The sequence below is a fragment of the Mustela nigripes genome, chromosome 1, assembly GCF_022355385.1.
Source record: "Mustela nigripes isolate SB6536 chromosome 1, MUSNIG.SB6536, whole genome shotgun sequence".
In the NCBI taxonomy this organism is placed as follows: domain Eukaryota; kingdom Metazoa; phylum Chordata; class Mammalia; order Carnivora; family Mustelidae; genus Mustela; species Mustela nigripes.
The window spans coordinates 104,223,804-104,242,938 of NC_081557.1; the positions used below are offsets into that span (position 1 = coordinate 104,223,804).

The 19,135-nt window shown below is 46.4% G+C and overlaps 1 protein-coding gene across 6 annotated transcripts in view; it reads right to left on the reverse strand.

Moving 5' to 3' along the window:
• Positions 1-19,135, reverse strand: part of DYNC2H1 (dynein cytoplasmic 2 heavy chain 1) — a 256,601-nt gene that overhangs the window by 199,687 nt on the left and 37,779 nt on the right. For 5 of the 6 annotated variants that reach the window (XM_059418477.1, XM_059418470.1, XM_059418480.1 and 2 more), the window contains exons 27-37: positions 18,274-18,406; positions 18,054-18,171; positions 16,498-16,610; positions 14,193-14,312; positions 10,973-11,123; positions 9,476-9,681; positions 8,118-8,300; positions 6,498-6,680; positions 4,747-4,970; positions 3,907-4,022; positions 315-514 (exon numbers count right to left, since the gene is read on the reverse strand). In XM_059418477.1, coding sequence (XP_059274460.1) covers positions 315-514; positions 3,907-4,022; positions 4,747-4,970; positions 6,498-6,680; positions 8,118-8,300; positions 9,476-9,681; positions 10,973-11,123; positions 14,193-14,312; positions 16,498-16,610; positions 18,054-18,171; positions 18,274-18,406 — 1,747 coding nt within the window. The remainder of the gene's footprint in view (positions 1-314; positions 515-3,906; positions 4,023-4,746; positions 4,971-6,497; positions 6,681-8,117; positions 8,301-9,475; positions 9,682-10,972; positions 11,124-14,192; positions 14,313-16,497; positions 16,611-18,053; positions 18,172-18,273; positions 18,407-19,135) is intronic. The other variant, XM_059418474.1, reaches the window with a different exon arrangement.

The following is a 19,135-nucleotide window of genomic DNA, read 5'->3' on the forward strand; positions in this document are numbered from 1 at the left end:
CAGGGAAGGCATCCATGAGTAAATGAGATTTAAACAGAAAATAAGAGATAAAGATAGCTAGTAAGTAATTAGGAGAAAAGATCAATATATTCTAAAGTATTGTTTTTTTAAATTTTATTTATTTATTTGACAGAGAAAGACAGGGCAAGTAGGGGGAAGAGCAGAGGGAGAAGGACAAGCAGACTCCAAACTGAGCAGGAAGACTGAGTGGGGCTCGATCTATGACCCTGAGATCATGACCCGAGCCGAAACCAAGAGTCAGACGCTCAAACCGACTGAGCTGCGCAGGCGCTCCTATCACGCTTGATGGTTACCTGATTCGGTATGACTTCATAGTTGGCCTCCTCAAAGACTTGCTGTAACGCAGAGCTCAGCTGACCATATTCCACTTCTTTAAAGTCAATTCCAGGAAACACATCTTTAATCAGCGCATCAAACCGCGAGCAATCGGCAAATGTAAACTTTGACATTGTATTAAGCCTCAGGGCTTGTACCACAATATGACTTTCGTCAACTAGAGAAAAAGTTTCATTTAAAATTATTAGTCACTTACTTTAGAAAGTTTCACTAACTGTAAACACAATTTTCAAGTACCCTGAGAGCACTACTAGTAATTACATGAGGTGCTAGAATTCAGTAACAGTTAAAGCCCTGCAGTACCGTGTGTATTGACGAGCTTACCTTACTATCCTTTGACCACTGAGAAACAAGGGTCCCTAAGTACAGTTCTGGACTCTTTAACAGAATTTGAGTTCCAAGTTTCCCAGACTTTAGTTAATAATAAACATCACTGGGGGACCTAGGCGGCTCAGTCGGTTAAATGTTTGACTCTTGGTTTCAGCTCAGGTCATGTTCTTGGGGTCCTGGGATGGAGCCCTGTGTCGGGCTCAGGCCTCAGCACAGAGTATGCTTGAAATTCTCTCTCCCTCTGTCCCTCCCTTCACTCATGTGTGCTTTTTCTCCCTCAGAAAAATCAATCAATCAATCTTAAAATAGGGCGCCTGGGTGGCTCAGTGGTTAAGCTGCTGCCTTCAGCTCAGGTCGTGATCTCAGGGTTCTGGGATCGAGTCCCGCATCGGGCTCTCTGCTCAGCAGGGAGCCCACTTCCTCCTCTCTCTCTCTGCCTGCCTCTCTGCCTATTTGTAATCTCTCTCTGTCAAATAAATAAATAAATCTTTAAAAAAAATCAATCTTAAAATAAAATAGAAGTCGCTAGCATTTATAATTGTATAGAACTTCACCATTTTTTTGTGATCCTTATAACAACTGTATAAAGTAAGAAACTGTTACATTATTCTGATTTTACATATGAGAATATTAACTCTCTGAGGGTTTAAGTGATTTACCCGAGGAAGCAGAGCAGTATAATGGCTGAACTCACACCCAGATCAACAAGGTCCAGACTCAGGCATCCCCAAATCCACCCAGGACTGCCTCCCAGAAATTCGAAGTCCTGAGACTAAAAACTAACTCGGCAACAATCTTTAATCAGACCTGCTCAAAAAGGATTCAGAAACCCATCCCTAAACCAAATATAAATACAAACATTGTTGCAAGAATTTTACTTTTTCAAGAATAATTAATATCCTTTAAGTAGCTGCTGATAGATAAGACATATCTATGAAGGCAAGAAACCATCTTTCATCTGGTATTTCTCTGTAATGGCTGAATATTTCCCTGTTTAAGTATGCGCAAAGACGCATGGCCACAACAGAGTTTGTCTCAAGCATTAGTAAGCCATTTTTAATTACTACAGGTCTGGTTTTAGTATTTCTTAAAAATCAGCAGAGAGAGACAACAGAAAAATAGTAATTTAAGTAGCTCACCAAATGACTTCTCTTCCCTGGCATGTGCCAACCCAATAACAGAGCTAAGCAGCTTCATGCGTGTAAGAGGCAGACTTTGATCATTTAAAGCACAAACAGATAATTTCACATGAGCATTTTTCTACACTGATTTATTTTCAGTGTCTTAACTCAGTTTTTTGTTTATTTGTGGGTTTTTTTAGTATTTATTTAACAGAGAGAAAAAAAGAGAGAGGGCATGTAAGTGAGTGGAGGAGTAGAGGGAGAGAATTGCAAGCAGACTCTATGCTGAGCAGGGAGCCCAATGAGGGGCTCGATCCCAAGATCCTGAGATCATGACCTGAGCCAAAATCAAGAGATGGACACTTAACCGCCTGAGCCACCCAGGGACACCTAACTTACTTTGGTTTGTTGTTGTTGTTTAAGAATTTATTTATTTGTTTGTTTATTTATTTGAGAGTATGTGACAGAACATTGGTGGGGAGGAGCAGGTTCTCCACTGAGCAGGGAGCCTGACGTGGGATTTGATCCCAGGACCCCAGGATCATGACCTGAGCTGAAGGCAGACGCTTCACCAACAGAGCCGCCCTGGCATCCCAGGCTTTGTTTTACCAGTCTGGAGGGCTGAATATTTGGCCTTTCATAAAGGCCCACACCCATGGGTGGGGGAATCATTTATCTTACACAACTGGGGAAAAAAGGCAGTAAAATATCATGAGTCTGATCTGAATAGACAAATTGATAAATACATAAATAGCAAAGAAGAGACCAATCTTATTGCCGAAAATTTTCAAATAATATTTGTAGATATTCCCCCTCTAAGAGGTGGGGCTTAACCCTTGCCTGCCTGCTTGGAAGGTGAGCCACCTTTTGTAACCAGATTCCGACAGTGGGGAAAGAGGAAAACAGTAACAACCAGTTACTGTTAAAGTGGAGACACCCCACAAATACTAAGACCATCCAGAAGGTGGACATCAGCAGTGACACTGTGTGCTCACTGTGCACATGCAGACACATGAAGGGTCTCAGTGATACGCTAGGATGGGCCCTTCACCTCTCTGGTGTTCCTTCCACATGCTCAGAACCTGGTCTCATCGTGAGAGAAACATCACGACAAAACCCAGACTGAGGAAGAGTCCACAGGACACAGGACCTGGACCCGGGAAACAAAACCAGCCCAGTGGGAAAGCATCATAGCACCTAGGAGACTAAGGAGACATGATGACAACATGGCACCCCAGACTCGATCCTGGAGCAGAAAGAGCGTTAATGACAGAACAGGTGCCATCCAGAAGAAGTCTGGACGCCGGTTAACAGTAATATGCCTTAGTAAGAAAGGAAGCAATGGGAATGCTGTTTTTACAACTTTACTGTAAATCTACAATTATTCTACAGTTAAAAGATATTTTTCGGTGGGGCGCCTGGGTGGCTTAGTGGGTTAAAGCCTCTGCTTTTGGCTCAAGTCATGATCCCAGGGTCCTGGGATCGAGTCCCGCATCGGGCTCTCTGCTCAGCAGGGACCCTGCTTCCTCCTCTCTCTGTCTGCCTCTCTGCCTACTTGTAATCTCTCTGTCAAATAAATTAAAAAAAAAAAAAAAAAAAGATATTTTTTGGAATGTTAAGTTTTTTAAAGGGTAACTTTGCTTGTTATGCTATCTCTTTGAAAGAGAAAATCCCTGCCAGTTTCTATAGTTCTGGTTTTCAAAAAAGAGAAATTCTCAGGCTCTGCCCCAGACCTGCAGACTCAGGAAGCTGGGCATAGGGACCCAACACTGGCGTTTGACCAAGCCTCCAGGTGATTCTAATGCCCATGACACGTTGAGGAGACGTGAACTAGACTATTCCTCTACACAGCACAACTATTTAATATTTAATGCACATTTTAAAGTTATGATAGGACACTGGGTAAGAACTAGGGAAAATGTGAATGAAGTACAGATCTCAGTTAAAAAATATTATCAGTACTGGTCTACTAGTTGTGAGAAACAGAGCTGCTAGTCTAAGCTGTTAACAACAGGAGAAACGAGGGGCCAGAATCTAAACGTGTTCTAATTTAAAGGTTTTTTTTAAAAATGAGATTGTAGCTGATAATAAACCCTACCGTTCTGTTTAATGCCACTTTTCTTCAGCTGCCTAAGAAGGCCTCCACTTCCTCTAAGAACAGTCTTCAAGGCTCTTAGACCCCAGTCGTAATGTTGCTGAGGTGTCAAAAGTTCCCTTAAATAGACACAGAAATCACAAAGCATTAGATAGCTGTATGAAATTATTTTTATTACTAAAGAAAAACAGACTATAACTACATACACATAGAAACAAGTACTGATACTCCAATTAATTTATGAAAAGGACCCAGTCACAGGACCTGTCACTCCAGTAAAACACTGAAGACTGACAATTCCCAAGGACGAGGGTGAACCTGTCATGACCTGGCTCCCACTCTCCTGAAGACACTAAAGGACAAGCACCTGGGGCCGTTACCCCTCAACTCTTCCGTCCATTCGCCTGGCTCTTGGATTCTGGCACTCCAGTTCTCAGCAGCTCTTACGTAGTATGAACCAGAACTCTAGGCTGCCCAAAGAAGCTACAAGCCCACTGCTATTACTAGAAATAAGACATAAGAGAAATTGTGGAAAATTCACTCCAGAGAACAGTAGGCTTTGAAGGGTCTGCTGATACATATGATCAGTATCGTTTAGCTGGAGCACCCCAATAAAAAAATGTTGCAGAAAAGAAGTGAGATCAAATTAATAGGAAAACAAAGTTTTGAGTCAGATGTTTTATTGTTCAAACTAGAATCTTCCCTATCGATACCTAAAGTACAATATAATTACCAATACGAAAATCACTAAATCACACTGGACAAATGTGAAAAATGATCACTAATCCATAATCAATCACTCGAACCAAAAAATACAAAAATACTTAAGAGAGGAAAACTCACCTGGCTAGATTGAAGATAGCTACCAATTTTCTGCCCAAGACTCTGGCATCCTTGAAGCCTTCCGAATACAGAATAACTTCTGCAATAAGCTCATTGTCTGGACGAGACATGGCTACTGGCCTGAAAAGCTGTTTAAGATTGTCAGGTAGCTTCTGTCTTCCTCCATAACCTTTTCCAGCAGGATTCATTGTGATGAAAATTCCAGAATTAGAATTTATTTCTACCTGAAATGTTAATTTGAAATATAGGCTTTAAATATGTGTAACTATAAATATAAAACATGTTGCTAGCCGACATTTTATTGTACATATTCCTACACACAAATCTTCGACCCTGGCAGAGACGCACAACCACCCCCCAAGGAGAGCGCTGCTCACAGAAGTCCCTGATAACCAGTTCTCAGAGTCGTCCATGCCTGCTGAAAGCCTCCTGGTTTCAGGCACTTTGCTGGGTACACAAAGACAACACAACTCTGACCGAGATTCTGTAACAGTCTATGTCCTTCTGAAGCTCACAGCCCACAGGCAAGCACCGTGGGATTCACGCTTTGACAGGGGAGGCCCAAGACCACAAGAGTCCCTGGTAGGAACGCCTTCGACAGCACACTCAGGGCCAAGTCAGAGTGCGTGAACAATGAATGGGAGGTGAGCACAGACACCTAGAGCAAAAAAACCTGGCTAGAAAGGAAAGAAAGGAGAAAGAGAAGTGGTTAGAAAGCTGAGCGAAGGGAAGGTTGGCTTCTGTTTTAATTAGATCAAATATTATAATAGTATTACATATGACACTGCATGTTATTAAAAAGGAAAAGATCTGGTTATGTTTCAAAGACCTAGAGGAATGGGGAGAGGAGGAAGGGCTCCGTCTATCATGGAGGCAACAACAAAGGCAAGGTGCTTGGGAAGGAGACTCTAGCATGTAAGTGGAAAGATCAGTGCTGACTGGGAGAAAGGGCAACTCCTTCCGTTTGTTGCAGGAGGAAAGGAGGGGGAAACTCAGTGTGTAAGAAAGTAAATTGTGATGGCAGAAAGGTAAAAACTGGATCATTCCTCTCTTCTTTATGAAGAGTTTAAGCAGCATGTAAATAACATTATTAGTAATTGAGAACTGGTCTCACTTCCCTGCCTGCCCTGAAAAACCTGTCCTGTGAAAATGTTATTACGGATCAGAGGATAATTTCACGGGACTTTGAACTTGCAGTGTCATCATCATCATGCACTATACAGAGAAGCTCCCACTTTCTACGCAAGGAAGTTCACGCTCTCATGACTTGAGTGTCTCTCTCTGATGGGGAAAAGTGAGGAAGGGAAAAACAGCCAAGTGCTTAGTCTTGTAAGATCCTCACGAAACAGGGATCAGAAACACAAGCCTCAGACTGAGACAGTCCTGGGGTCAATTCCCAGCCCCATGACTTCCTCCTCACTCACCAAGCCGCATTCTCCCCATCATAAAGTGGAAAATGTACAGCAGCCCATCCCCGGCAGGATGCTGACAAGTACGCAGCGAGACAGGACCAGGAACACTGGGTACCTGCTACGCCAGCAGGTACTACCGGGGATGAAGTACCCCGTGCGGAAACTCTGAAGGTGAATGGTCAAGGGGGACCAAAAGACGGTGACAAACCTCGGACAACGCACACGTGAAAAGGTTGAACAGGGATGCCAGAAGAAACAAAGACCAAATATTTGCCTGAGTGGGAGTAGGCAGAGTTCTAAAAAATACCTGAATTCTTTAAATTCCCAACTTTTCTATACCTCCTTGCCAAGCAGTTCGCACACAGTTCTGTGATTCTTCAAAGCGTCCTGAATTGTCTGGATCTGCATGGACACGGCTGACAGCACAGACTCTTCCAGTCTGTTGAATTCATCAAAACAGCCCCAGGCCCCACACTTCACTAGACCAACAAAAATTCGTCCCATTGACTTCACATCGATGCCCTAAAAAGGAACAGCAAAAACTGTATCTATGAAGAAGTAGTCAGGATCTCTAATAATCATTTAATACTTTGACATTTAGGGGCAAGAAAATCATTTCATCCACTGGTGCCTTTTTAGCTCTTTTTAAGGCATAAATTAAATAGCTATACTTTATAGGGTTTAATAAACAAACAATTCATGTGAGTGTTCTGGGAAGTACACTCACTTCTGGAAAGTTCTGGGTATATCCCAGAACTAAATAGATTTTCAGTTATCCTTAAGCTGAAATACAAATCCTACACAAAATGTTTTGAAAATGGTGTTTTCAAAATGAATTTTTTTCTCTTTTCTGCTCACTATTGTCCTTGCTAAAAACTTTTCTCCTTCTCTTCTCCTATAATCATTTGTTTTGTTTCTTAAATTTCATGACTGAACTCTAGGAAACAAACTGAGGGTTGCTTGGGGGAGAGGGCAGTGAAGGGCTGGGATAAATGGGGGATGGGCATTAAGAGGCACGTGATGTGATGAGCACTGGGTGTTTTGGTAGTTTGCTTGTTTGGGTTTTTTTTGTTAGATTTTATTTATTTGCCACAGAGAGAGAAAGAGCATGCGTGCACAAGCAGGGCAGCAGCAGGCAGAGGGAGAAGCAGACTCCCTGAGAGGAGGGAACCAAGTCGAGACTCAATCCCAAGACCCTGGGATCATGACCTGAGCTGAAGGCAGACACCAGGCCCCCCAGCACTGAGTGTTATGTGCAACTAATGAATCACTAGTTAAAAACAAAACCAAAACATTTTTCTTTTCTACTCTAACATAAAACTTCATTCTGTATTTAAAATTATTTATTTGTTGGGGCACCTGGTTGGCTCAGTGGGTGAAAGCATCTGCCTTCAGCTCAGGTCATGGTCTCAGGGTCCTGGGATTGAGCCCCACGTTGGGCTCTCTGCTCAGCAGGGAGCCTGCTTCTCCTCTCACCCTGGCTGCCTCTCTGCCTACTTGTGATCTCTGTCAAATAAATAAATAAATAAAATCTTTAAAATTATTTATTTGTACTAGTTCTCTTAGAAAACCTCTGAGACTATAAACTCGGCAAACTCTCCGGTTTTTTGTTCAACTAAAACAAGTTTTGTTTTCAAGTTACCCAAAAATAAAGTGATTTTAAAATTGGGCTTTCAGGGCGCCAAAGTGGCTCAGTGGGTTAAGCCTATGACTTCGGCACAGGTTATGGTCTCAGCATCCTGGGATCGAGCCCCGCATCGGGCTCTCTGCTCATCAGGGAGCCTGCTTCCTCCCCTCTTTCTCTCTGCCTGCCTCTCTGCCTGCTTGTGATCTCTGTCTGTCAAATAAACAAATAAAATCTTTACCAAAAAAATAGGTTATTTCATATATTAGTACATGAATACTAATCCGAAGTCACAACTAACACACTACCATACAGTTCGTAATTGTGCATGCTACCTCATCACAATTAAAAACTAAAACTTGTCTTCCAAGAAGTCCACCTAAGGCCTTGACTGATTCGGTTTTGCCTGTTCCCGCTGGCCCGTAAGGGTTTCCTCCCAGGCCCATCTTCATGGCCTGCGTGAGTGTGAGGTAGCACTTGTCCGTCAGCGGCGTGTAGACCAGCTTGGGAGCATTGCCCTACACAAGGGAAATACAAAGTCTCAGTATTCATGTTTTGTGCAACTTTACACATTTGGCGTGGTGGGATTCGTTAAAAAGCTAAAAAAGTAACCAAAAAGTTGAAGCTGTTAACATAGAAATATACCCAAAATACATTTTTACTAGAGGAAGCTTTTTAAGCACAAACCAAAATTAAACTTTGTCATTTCAAAGCAGTAGGTTACCCCATCCTCAGTTACTACACCAGAAGGTTTTCTGAAAAGTCTCTCAAGTTCTTGATGATGGTACAGAGACATGCTACTAAGGCAAAGAAATTCAAAACTGCATTATACAATAATCAATCTGTCTTGTATTTAAAAATTCATGTAAAGTAATTCCCTGAATCTTAGGATCTTCATAAGTCAGAACCACTTTAGAGACTCAACTGTAATTATTTTGAAAACTTCCTTATGATATTAATATCAACACATCAAATAATTCTCAAAATTTCTTAGTTTTAGGGAAAATAGATTCCAATTCCAGCTGCAGCTTACAGAATTTTTCCTTAACTTAGGTAGACAGATTTCGGTCTCAAAACGCATCTCCTTTTGAAAGTGTCCGCTGGCAACTGTCCAGACATACACTTATTCACGTAGCTGCCTGACACGTCTGATGACTGAGTCATTGTGACAGGACAAGGCAGAGGATGCGATGGGTTTTCTGAAGACAGTTCCATGAGGCAGGTTATTTGTGTGAGGATTCTCTCATCTCACAAACTGGGAGCATTCTCTGAAAACACGCAAAAGCGTATTTTGGCGTGGTGGTGACGGCTGTGTGTGTGTGTGTGTGTGTGAGAGAGAGAGAGAGAGAAAGAGAGAGAAAGAGAGATGGAGAGGGAAGAGGTGCGGGCCAGACCACTCCCGTCAACGCTGCCAGGCTCCATTCTCCCTGGACTGAAGAGCTCCATTTCCGAGTTACCATTACTCTAAGAAAAGGCACATGCAGAATTCGGAACAATATTGCCATTACCTTAACTTTTCTGCAAATATTTCTCTGCTGTAACACCTTCTGTGTTATGATGAAATAGAAAAGACAGTCCCACACACAAAAATTCTTAAAAGTTATGACTAAAATAAAAAACAATTGTCATCCAATAGCAAATGAAAGATAAATGATTTCAGCTGAAAAAATGCGACGCTTTGCCCCAGCCATACCTGGTACTCGTAGGTGTACTGAAGTTCGGAATCCACCATCTGCATGTAACAGGTGTGGTCGCTCTTCAGATAAAACCGCACTTGTTTTTTCCAGGCCCAGTCTTCGGTGGTATGAACTTGAACTTGGTTTAACTGCTTTACCACATCAATGTTATGAATAATATCAAGAATCAGTGCTTTGAGTTTAAGCTCCAGAACGCCAGACTCTGTGGGCAAATTAAAGTATTTGGAGGAAACGTCAGTCTGCGAGAGCATCTTTATCACACACACGCGCGGATTTCCTAATGAAACCGAGGGGTAATTTCACCACCCTGGGAACGATCCTGGGCCTGTAAGTCACACGCGCCACAGCGTGGTCAGATTCACTGGGAAGAAGCGGGCAGGTCGCCCACGCAGACGGCGGCCGCGAACCTGCGGGCGAGGACAGGGTTCCGGTCTGAGGGAGCCGCAGCAGCACAAAGCCCACGGAGCGCCCCGACCGCCGCGCAGCCGTCAGGAGGCACAGACGGTCTGCAAACGTGGCAGGATCCGAGTGCGCCGCGCCCCCGCGCCCTCGGCTCCTTTCTCTCGGTCTGTCTGGTGTCCCACGGCCGCCGGGAGCGCGGGCTCGAGAAGCAGAACCGAGCCGCAGTGGCAGAGCCCGAGCAGCGCTGGGAAGGAGGCTTCCTGGGCCATCCGGGACCTCCCGGGACCACAGGACGAGGCCTGCGGCGTGAGGACAGGGCCTCAGAGAGGGGAGCAGGGGAGCAGAGAGGAGCCGCGAGCACCGCACAGGCCCGGCGGGGCAGGGGTTGGGAGACGGCCCGAGAGACCCAGCGCGATCCCCGGGCTCCCCTCCGGCAGCGCGGGCGTCCTCCCCGCCGGTGATCCCCACCTCGGCGGCACCGCGCAACAGCCGCGGACACTGCTAGTCTCGGAAGCGTGGCGTCGGCTCCCGGCGGTCGCAGCCAAGAGGCCGCGGGGCCCAACGTGGCCGCCGCCGCTCCCGCCGCAGAGCAGAGCCGGCAGGGGCACCCCGGCCGCAGGGGTCTGGGGGGCGCACGGGGCAGAGCCCGACAAGGTCACCGGCGCCAGAAGCCCACGATGGGCAGGAGCACTGGAACTCCACCCAGCGCCGGGGCCGGGCCGACTGCGGGACGGAGGGCACAGCCGGCACCTCGGCTCTGCGGGACGCTCTGCGGGACGCTCGCGCCTAGAGCAGGGCGAGCGCGGGACGGCGGCGGCGGCGGCAGGGTGGTGGCGGTGCGCGGGGCCGGCCGCTGGCCCCACGTCCCTCGCGCTCCTCCTGCCCACGCGGCAATCGCCGTTCGGAGTCCCACACGGGGATCCCGGCGTGCGGGGGAGGGACGAGACCGCGGCCACAGGAAGGCGACACCCCAGTCCGGGGAAGGTCTCCACATCCGTTTCAAGTAATGAAGGGCGGACTCTAGGTACAGTGTGAAAGCAGGATGTTCTAACCAGCCCCCGGAGCGGTGGACAGTGGGCCAGTTCTCATACCGGTGTTCCCGGGATCCTCACCACCTGTGTCCACGCTCGTGTAGTGCTCGAGCTTCGCCACCAGCTGACTTTCAATCTGATGGAGACTGTGGTCCTTGATGGCATTTTCCACGTCTTCGGTGAATTTAATCTGCTCTGCCAAACACAGTATCTAAGGACCAAAGAGAAAAGTTATTTTTAAAAGGTAAATTTACTCAGAAAATTTCAGGGACTTAAGGAAAGACACCCTCCTCTGGATCTCCAGTCCTGTTCCACGTCTCTAACTCAACGTTACTGGTGCCTCACACAGTCCAGAGCAGTCCACAGCAAAGCTAGCTAACAATTCACTGCCAACAACTCTCCTACATGCCTCCTTTCTGGTCCTAGAACCCACCAGGCTCTCAGGCCCCTGTAACCAAAGAGGCTTTCTACTTTCCAGACTCTCCTGTTTACAAACAGCTGCTTCTTTTTTTTTTTCCTCTTTTGATAAAAATTGTTTATTTAAACTTTACTTTTTCAGTGTTCCAAGATTCATTGTTTATGCAGCACACCCAGTGCTCCATGCAATCTGGGCCCTCCTGAGTACCCACCGCCAAGCGCACCCCTGAACAGCTTCTATTCAAGGATGCAAAGGTACCAGTGCATTCCAAAGTCATCTCAGGACACTCCAGAACTCTAAAATCCCAAAATTCCAAGTTCATCTTAAATTAAGTTCTGTCTCCATCTTTGAGTCTAATATCCATAAAGAGATACTAGCTATAGATCAAGGAGGCCTTATATTTACATAAAACATGAAGTGTTAACACTGCTTGAAAGGCTTTCTGTAACAGAACCAACCTAGCATGGCTACTGATAAAGCCGTTACACATTCAAACACTAGCCTTCAAAAGCTTATGCTGCAATAGTTCAAGAGTTCTTCGATGAATGCAGAAAACCAATATCCTCCCTTAAACCAATATCCTCCATCATTACATAAAGCCACTAACGCTACTAAGCAGATACTTTCCAGCGCCCACATGAATGCCCTCAGACGCCTCTCCTTACTGGCTCCGCCATCTGTGCACACGTTGAGAACTTCACATGGCAGGCGAAGCTGCCATCTTGTTCTAACTTAACACACTGCATCAATCTACTCTCAAAAACATTACATAAATATCTTTGTTTAAGCAGCATTAAATACCATTCTTTAAAGGAAGAGTAACTCTTTCCAGGGCAAAGTTATCTCCCCTCACCTGTGGGACAAACACCCTGGGCTCTTTCCTCAGGTGTGTGAGACGGCATTTAAGCAGACCAAATCCGCTTTTGGAGAAAAGACCTTTGCTCTTTAACCTTCATACGAAAATGTTCACTTGCCACTTCCAAACTAATACTCCTACCTGTGGACTTCCTCACAGGCAACAGGACTGAACTTCTGCATTATAAATGCACATGGATAATCTCTGTTTAATCATCTGCTCGACAATTTCTGTGAGAGGCTAGCAGAAATAGTAGTCAAAATACTGCCCTGGCTAATTCTCAAGTCACACCACCATTACAGTATCTGGGCAATAATACTGCATTTTAATAACCTAAAATGCAGCAGTCATTAACAGTGCTTTGCAAACATTTTACAATTTAACCTTCCAAATAAATGGGCAATGCACATATCATCAGGCCCTCTGCACTGTGTCTGCAGGAGTCCCTCTGATAACAGTGACAAAGCAGGATTGTACCAAGGTCTAGCCAAGTCCCTGCACTCGGCACATGGTCTCCTTCCCAGGTCAGAACGTCCCTTGTGTACCTTAGGTCAGGTCCTTACAAAAGCACCTCTAGAATCCTGACCTAGCGGCCATAACTCCTACCAGACACTCACACAGCCAGGCTATCCAACTCCTGCACATAAACGCTCTTGAGGGAAGTTTTTCTTAGCATTAACTGCTAAGACACTAGAATTTTTTGTTTTGGTTGACAACAAACTATCTCTATTTTCAATAGTTCAGATTTTATGGGACCATGAACTGCTGACTTATTTTGTGGTCCCCGTTTTCAGCCAGGTGCGTGGGAGCCCCGAGGTCAGCTGCGGGCTGGGACCCAGCAGTCCCCTCCTGCACCCGCCCCTCCTGTGCATCTCCTGACTGTTGTCATTTCCCCGATCAATTGCTTTGCAATCCTTCCTTCTGGAAATTTTTAATATTTTGCCTTTTATTCCAAGTTTACTTAAATCCTACCCAGAAGTTGACAGCAGAGAACCTTTCCAGAAGTAATAAAGCAGCTTACCTGTGACTTTGCAATGTTATTATTGTTCATTGATGATTAATTTTCTCTAAGAGCTTAACAAGAATTGTAAGACATACTTTAGTTTGTCTTGACATGCTAGAAGATGCAAATGATAGGAATAATACAATGGCTAAGAATCTAAAATATTCAAGTTTTCCATCTAACTTCTCAAGCATTAAAAGAACCAACATAAAACCTGTTCCCATATCATCTGGAAAGCTTATAACCTCGAGCACCGGGTAGATTTTCCTGTGAGAAATCTGCGAACATCTCCAACACCACCAGCCTTCCACAGTTCCTGAGAGCTGATGCCCTCATGTCCTTCACCTGCAGCATGAGTCTCAGCCCCAGTGAAACAAATCCTGAACAAGGCAGGACTTCACGCCAGCCTCAGGACCACATGGAGTGACACCGGGGTAAGACCCCTGACCACGCTTTGTGACCACAGCTGTGGGCCGGGATCTCAGGTGTGAGCTCCTATGAACACGAAGCTGCAGGAAGTCCATGACCCCAAAGTAGAACAGCTCTCGGCTTCCCGCCAACACCCCAGTCCAGCGCTAGGGCTCTATCCAGACATGCATGGACACCCCGCTAACCTCCCGCCAGCAGCGACCTCCTAGATGAGTCCACAGGTGAAGGGGGCCCAGGGGATGGGCCTCAGTGCATCAGTGAGGCACTAACCATCAGGCCCTGGGGCGCCCCTGCACCACTGACCCCCCTCGCTGGCCTGAGGGCCTCGGATCTCAGCGCCTTCTGAAAGCATCTCGCTGTCAGCAAACCAGCGGAGCCAGAGGAAATGGCACGGCCAGGCAGTCCTGTCACCGTGTACAGGTGTGGGGACAAGACTCAGAAGTTATGCAATCTGTCAGTATCAGCTGCTAGAGAAAGGAAGAACAAAGATGCTGCCGTCTGACCCCCTGGCCTCTACTTCGGGGATCTTCCCACGAAACCCGCCTGCCTAGGTTACAGACAGGAGCCCCCTTACCTGTGAAGGGAACGCGGACGGGTCAATTGAGCCCTGACAACTTTGTCCCGCAGTAACACATTCTATCAACAACTGCTTCAGAGTCTGCTTCATTTCGAAGGCTAAATCATTTAACCAGGTCTGAAAATAAAATTAAGAATAATACACACAAGGGGCACCTGAGTGGCTCAGTCAGTCAAGCACCCAACTCCTGTTTTGGCCCAGGTAGTGACCTCACGATGGTGAGATTCTCTCCCTCTGCCCCTCCTGCCCGCTCACATGCTCGCTCTCTCTCTCTCTCTCTCTCTCAAAATAAATAAATAAGGGAAACTCCTAAAAAAATAATAATATACACTCATAAAACAAATATACACTCTATTGACTGACCCTATTCATTTATTTCAAGAGGCAGGATTTAATTTCTTATTGACTTTCAAACTCCCAAAATGTGTTACATGACCTATAATCATTTATTTTATTATTAAAGAAGTTATATAATTTGAGGAAAACCATCTTTTCACCTCTTGGGATGATGGCTACGTATGAAAACTCCCAAATGTATAGTTAGCTATGACCGTCATCATCTCGGCAAATGACTGTAACACGAGCAGACTGAGCCCTCCATTCCAGTGCTGCAAGAAATCAAACCAGACAGCGGGGAGAGGAAATGAGAGTCACAGTGACTGGCTCAGCCTGCCCTGGTGCGCTCACACGCAGAAGCTGCAGTGGAAGAAGGGCCTGCTTTTCTATGGTGAGCTCTGTTATTTGGGGAGCTAAGCCACTTCGTTAAAACTAATTTTCCTTCAGGGCAAAAATAATACATTTGTCACTTGAAGGTAGATAAAATAATAAAGCCAAGTGAAGTTAACCTAACAATAATAACTGATAACAACAGCAATGAATACTTATTAACCATGACTCCAAAAGACCGTACATTTGCAATAAAACATAAGTGCCAAACCTACAATGCTAAATAGCTCTTCGTCATTACTGAGACTCCACGCTCTGGACTTCTCCATCTTTAGAGCCCTTTCCGGTACACGAACAGCACAAACTTCCAATGCCACAGAAGCTTGGGCTCAGGTCTCCGTGCCAGGCTGCAGACGCCGCTCTGCTGACCGCGGCTGAGCCTGCAGACTTCCAGCATCCTCCGCCGGCAAAGCTGCCTGGCGCCCGCTGCTGGAACTGATGCCCTTCCTCTCTCTCTTCATCTACTCCCAGGAGAACCCCAAGAAAGGCAAACGACAACAACAAAACAACCAAACTCTTCACCAAACACAAACATGGGAGTTACTAACAAACCCGTGCTTTCAATCACCTGATTGATGTCACCAACATCCAATCAAACGTTGAGGCCTCCTTAGGAACAGAACGTTTGCTCAACTGTATAGACGTGAGAGTGGTAAGGCCTGGGCCCCAGCCACTAGCTGGGAGAGCATTCTTGTCCGTGACAATTACCATGCACTGGGCTGCAACCTCCTGCAGTCTGGTTTGCTGTGTACCTGCCTTAGATACACATCAAAGGATGTTCACTGCCAGGGCTGCAGGGCCAACTGAGCAGTGGTGCTCCTATAAATGCATTAGTTGTACACTTACTTGTTCACCCGAATCATCTCATATAAAATCATCTTGTCCAACCACCACGTCACACAACACATTTTGGGAGCATGGAAGTGAGTAACAAATCATAATCCGCCTCCTGAAATACATTGTCTTCAAGTGCCCAGTGCGTATTCACGCTGCAGATGCAATGCACTGGACGTAAAGCCACATGCCTCATCTAATTGACAACAGTCTTTGCAACAGACAGGAAGCTGGGTAGTAAGATGGGTATTTTACAGATAAGAAAGCTGTGATTCTAAGTCACGAGCTAATAAGTTGAGGAGCAAAGATTAATAACCAGTCCTTTGGACTCCAAAGCAAAGATTCTTTTCATAGTTACATACTGCTCTCCAAAGACTAAAAAATCTATATTTTTTTCAATATCAAATCATTCCGAACCTAACAAATCATCTTTTTAAGATACGAGATGAGTTTCCTAAAAGGCCTAAGTTTTACCTAACAAATCAACTAAATTTTTTTTTTTAAAGATTTTATTTGACAAAGAGAGATCACAAGCAGGTAGAGAGGCAGGCAGAGACAGAGGGGGAAGCAGGCTCCCTGGTCGAGCCGAGGGGCTTGATCCCAGGACCCTGAGATCATGACCTGAGCCAAAGGGAGAAGCTTTAACCCACTGAGCCACTCAGGTGCCCCTAGACTAAATTATTTTTGAAACAAAGTTCATACAGTTAATTCTTTTCATTTTCGTACTGGAAGAAATACTTACCTCTACATTATTTGAGAGAAGAACTTTGTTTTTAAAAGGCACGACCTCTCCGTCTAAAGACTTCATTGCAGTGATATGCTTGGATTCCTCATCAAAGCAGACACTGTTAATACCTAGAATACAGAAGATCAATGGAAATGTGAAAGGGTGAAAGACATAATTATTAAACAAGGTACGTCACTCCCACAGTGTATGAGTACCTCATAATATGTATCACAATGTACTAGAATTATGCTAATTCTCCTACGTAACACAACGGTTTCTCCTCATCAAAAATGGAAAGAGCCCACAGGCCCCCAACAGGCGGATGTCTAGGCCAGCACACTCCCCCACTGGCATTGGGCTCGGCAACAAAAAGGAGTGAAGCATAGCCAAGGGCATCTCAAAGACATGATGAGGAGCAAAGCAAAAGGCCAGATGCCAATGAGCGCCTAAGAACACTCCCAATTATTCCGCTACCACAACAGAAGACGGAAGAGAAGAACAAAGGGGGAGGGCAAATGGGACCTCCCTTCCCCCAGATGCATACTTTATTTTCTGGGGTACAAAAATACTTCAATATATTGATGCGTAAACACCCAAAACCCCTGTAAGTTATTATCTCCAACGTGAAGGAGGAAACCAAGCTTCGAGCGGTAAATTCGGAACTGGCTAACCCAGGGCGGAGGCCGAGTGAACGCAAGCCTGCTGATTTCAAGGGCTCCAGCCACTACCTCCCGCAGCCCAGGTCACGGCTGCGGACACAGCGCACCAGAGCTCCGCACACATAGGCGCGGAAACGTTAGGGCTCTGCAGGCCGGACAGTGTCCGTGTTGGCTACTCTGCTGTGCCCTGCAGCCAAGAGCAGCACTACGCAATCACGGGCACGGCTGTGGTCCAGCAAGACCATCCTGCAGGAAGTCAGGCAGGGAGCCAGACCAGGCCCCGGGGGCCGCCACGCGCTTATCCTGTCAGTGTAGGTGATGGAAATGTTTGACTGAATTTGAAAAATACGGCTCTACTCCAACAAATGGAAGGTTCTGAAAAAATACTCGTCTTGATTTTTATCACAGGCGGATTGCACAGGTCCTGGCCTGCGTACAGCGGCTCAGCGAGAGGGACGCTCAGCCCCGTCAGCACACTGGTCACCAGGTGACCTCGCCTCGGCCCACAGCCCGACGGCCCTCTGCACCCAGACGACCCCTGACGTCACTCCTCCGCCCGACCTCCCCACTCACAACAATGCCACTGGAGTGGATCCACTCCGCAGTGAAGGAGCATGCTCTCCCCCTCCCCACAGCCCGTTCCCGCCACCCACCCAGCCTCCTTCTGCAGACCACACCACCCATGCCACCTTGCAGGCGACCCAAGACGCCGCCAACCGCTCCACAGCTCAGCCATGCCAGCTGCAGGGAGTGCCGTAGGGCTGTCCACGCAGCAGGCTGTCTTTCCACTAAACCGTGAACGCTGCGAGTGTGGGACACGCATTCTATTCGACGGTTTACCTCCGAGCCGAGCACTGTGCCTGGCAGAGCCTGGAACGCAGTAAGTACGTGCTAGAGACAGGCCGATCTTACCAGCAAACAGCTTTTTGAGGTGAGACTGAATCACTGACGGGCTGGTCGACTGGCCCAGCACCTCCAGCAGGTCATCGTCGCCGAGGAAGTAAAACCTGGGGAACACTGAGCGCTTCTCCTGACACAAACACAAACGAGAGTAAGAGCCTTATCTTTTCAATGAGTCGTACAAAAAAGGACTTCATAATTTATTGTAGAAGTCTAATTTTAAAAAACATGCCTCCAAAAACTCATTTAATGATTTCTGACATCGCTGAAGCTGATCAAGTATCGTCAACAGACAATTTCTGATTCCCGCGTGAGTCGTTAATGTCGTGACCCTACTGTCTTTCTTGATGTCAGCCATTATTGACCTGCAGAGAAAAAACAGTTATTTTTACCTTTACTTGAGCAGTTTTTGGCTGGAAGAGAAATACTGAGACATTTATTTTTTGCCTGCATATAACAAACTAGAGGCAACACTATCATAACAGCAAAACATCACAACACTTCTAAAAAATCATGCTAAAAATTAAGAATACCCCATTACTGTTTTTAAATACTTAGGTTTTTCTTTTTTAAAGCAAACAGAGAACGGCACGGGAGAGGCTGCAGGAGGGGACGTGGAGCAGACCGGACTTCATCCTCGGAGCAGTGGGAAAGCAAAGCAGCCACGAGCCTGGCCTCGGCCTAGAACACTGGCTGCTGTGCGAGTGGCTTCCTGGGAAGAGGAGCACGAGCCCCAGGCTGGGCAGCGCCGCAAGCGAGTGACAACTGTACCTCAGAGCAGAGGCAAGAAAGGACAGACAGAAGAGACAGACTCAAACAGAGCAAGTAGGTCAGAGTGCACGAATCTGGTAGCTTCATGGAGCTGGAGGTGCCTGGGGAGGTCCAACACCCGCCAGGCTGCCACTGTGAGCAGCAAGCCGGGTGGCACCAGCCGTGGAGGCAGGGATGGGGAAAAGCACAGATTTGCGTGAGGCACGGACGGGGACTGTGGCTTTGATGCGCCGGGTGTGTCTCGTCTATCTGGAGCTCGGAAGAGAAAGATGGGCTCCATAAAGCCATGGAGGGGCCACAGCGGGCGGGAGAGAACGGGGGGT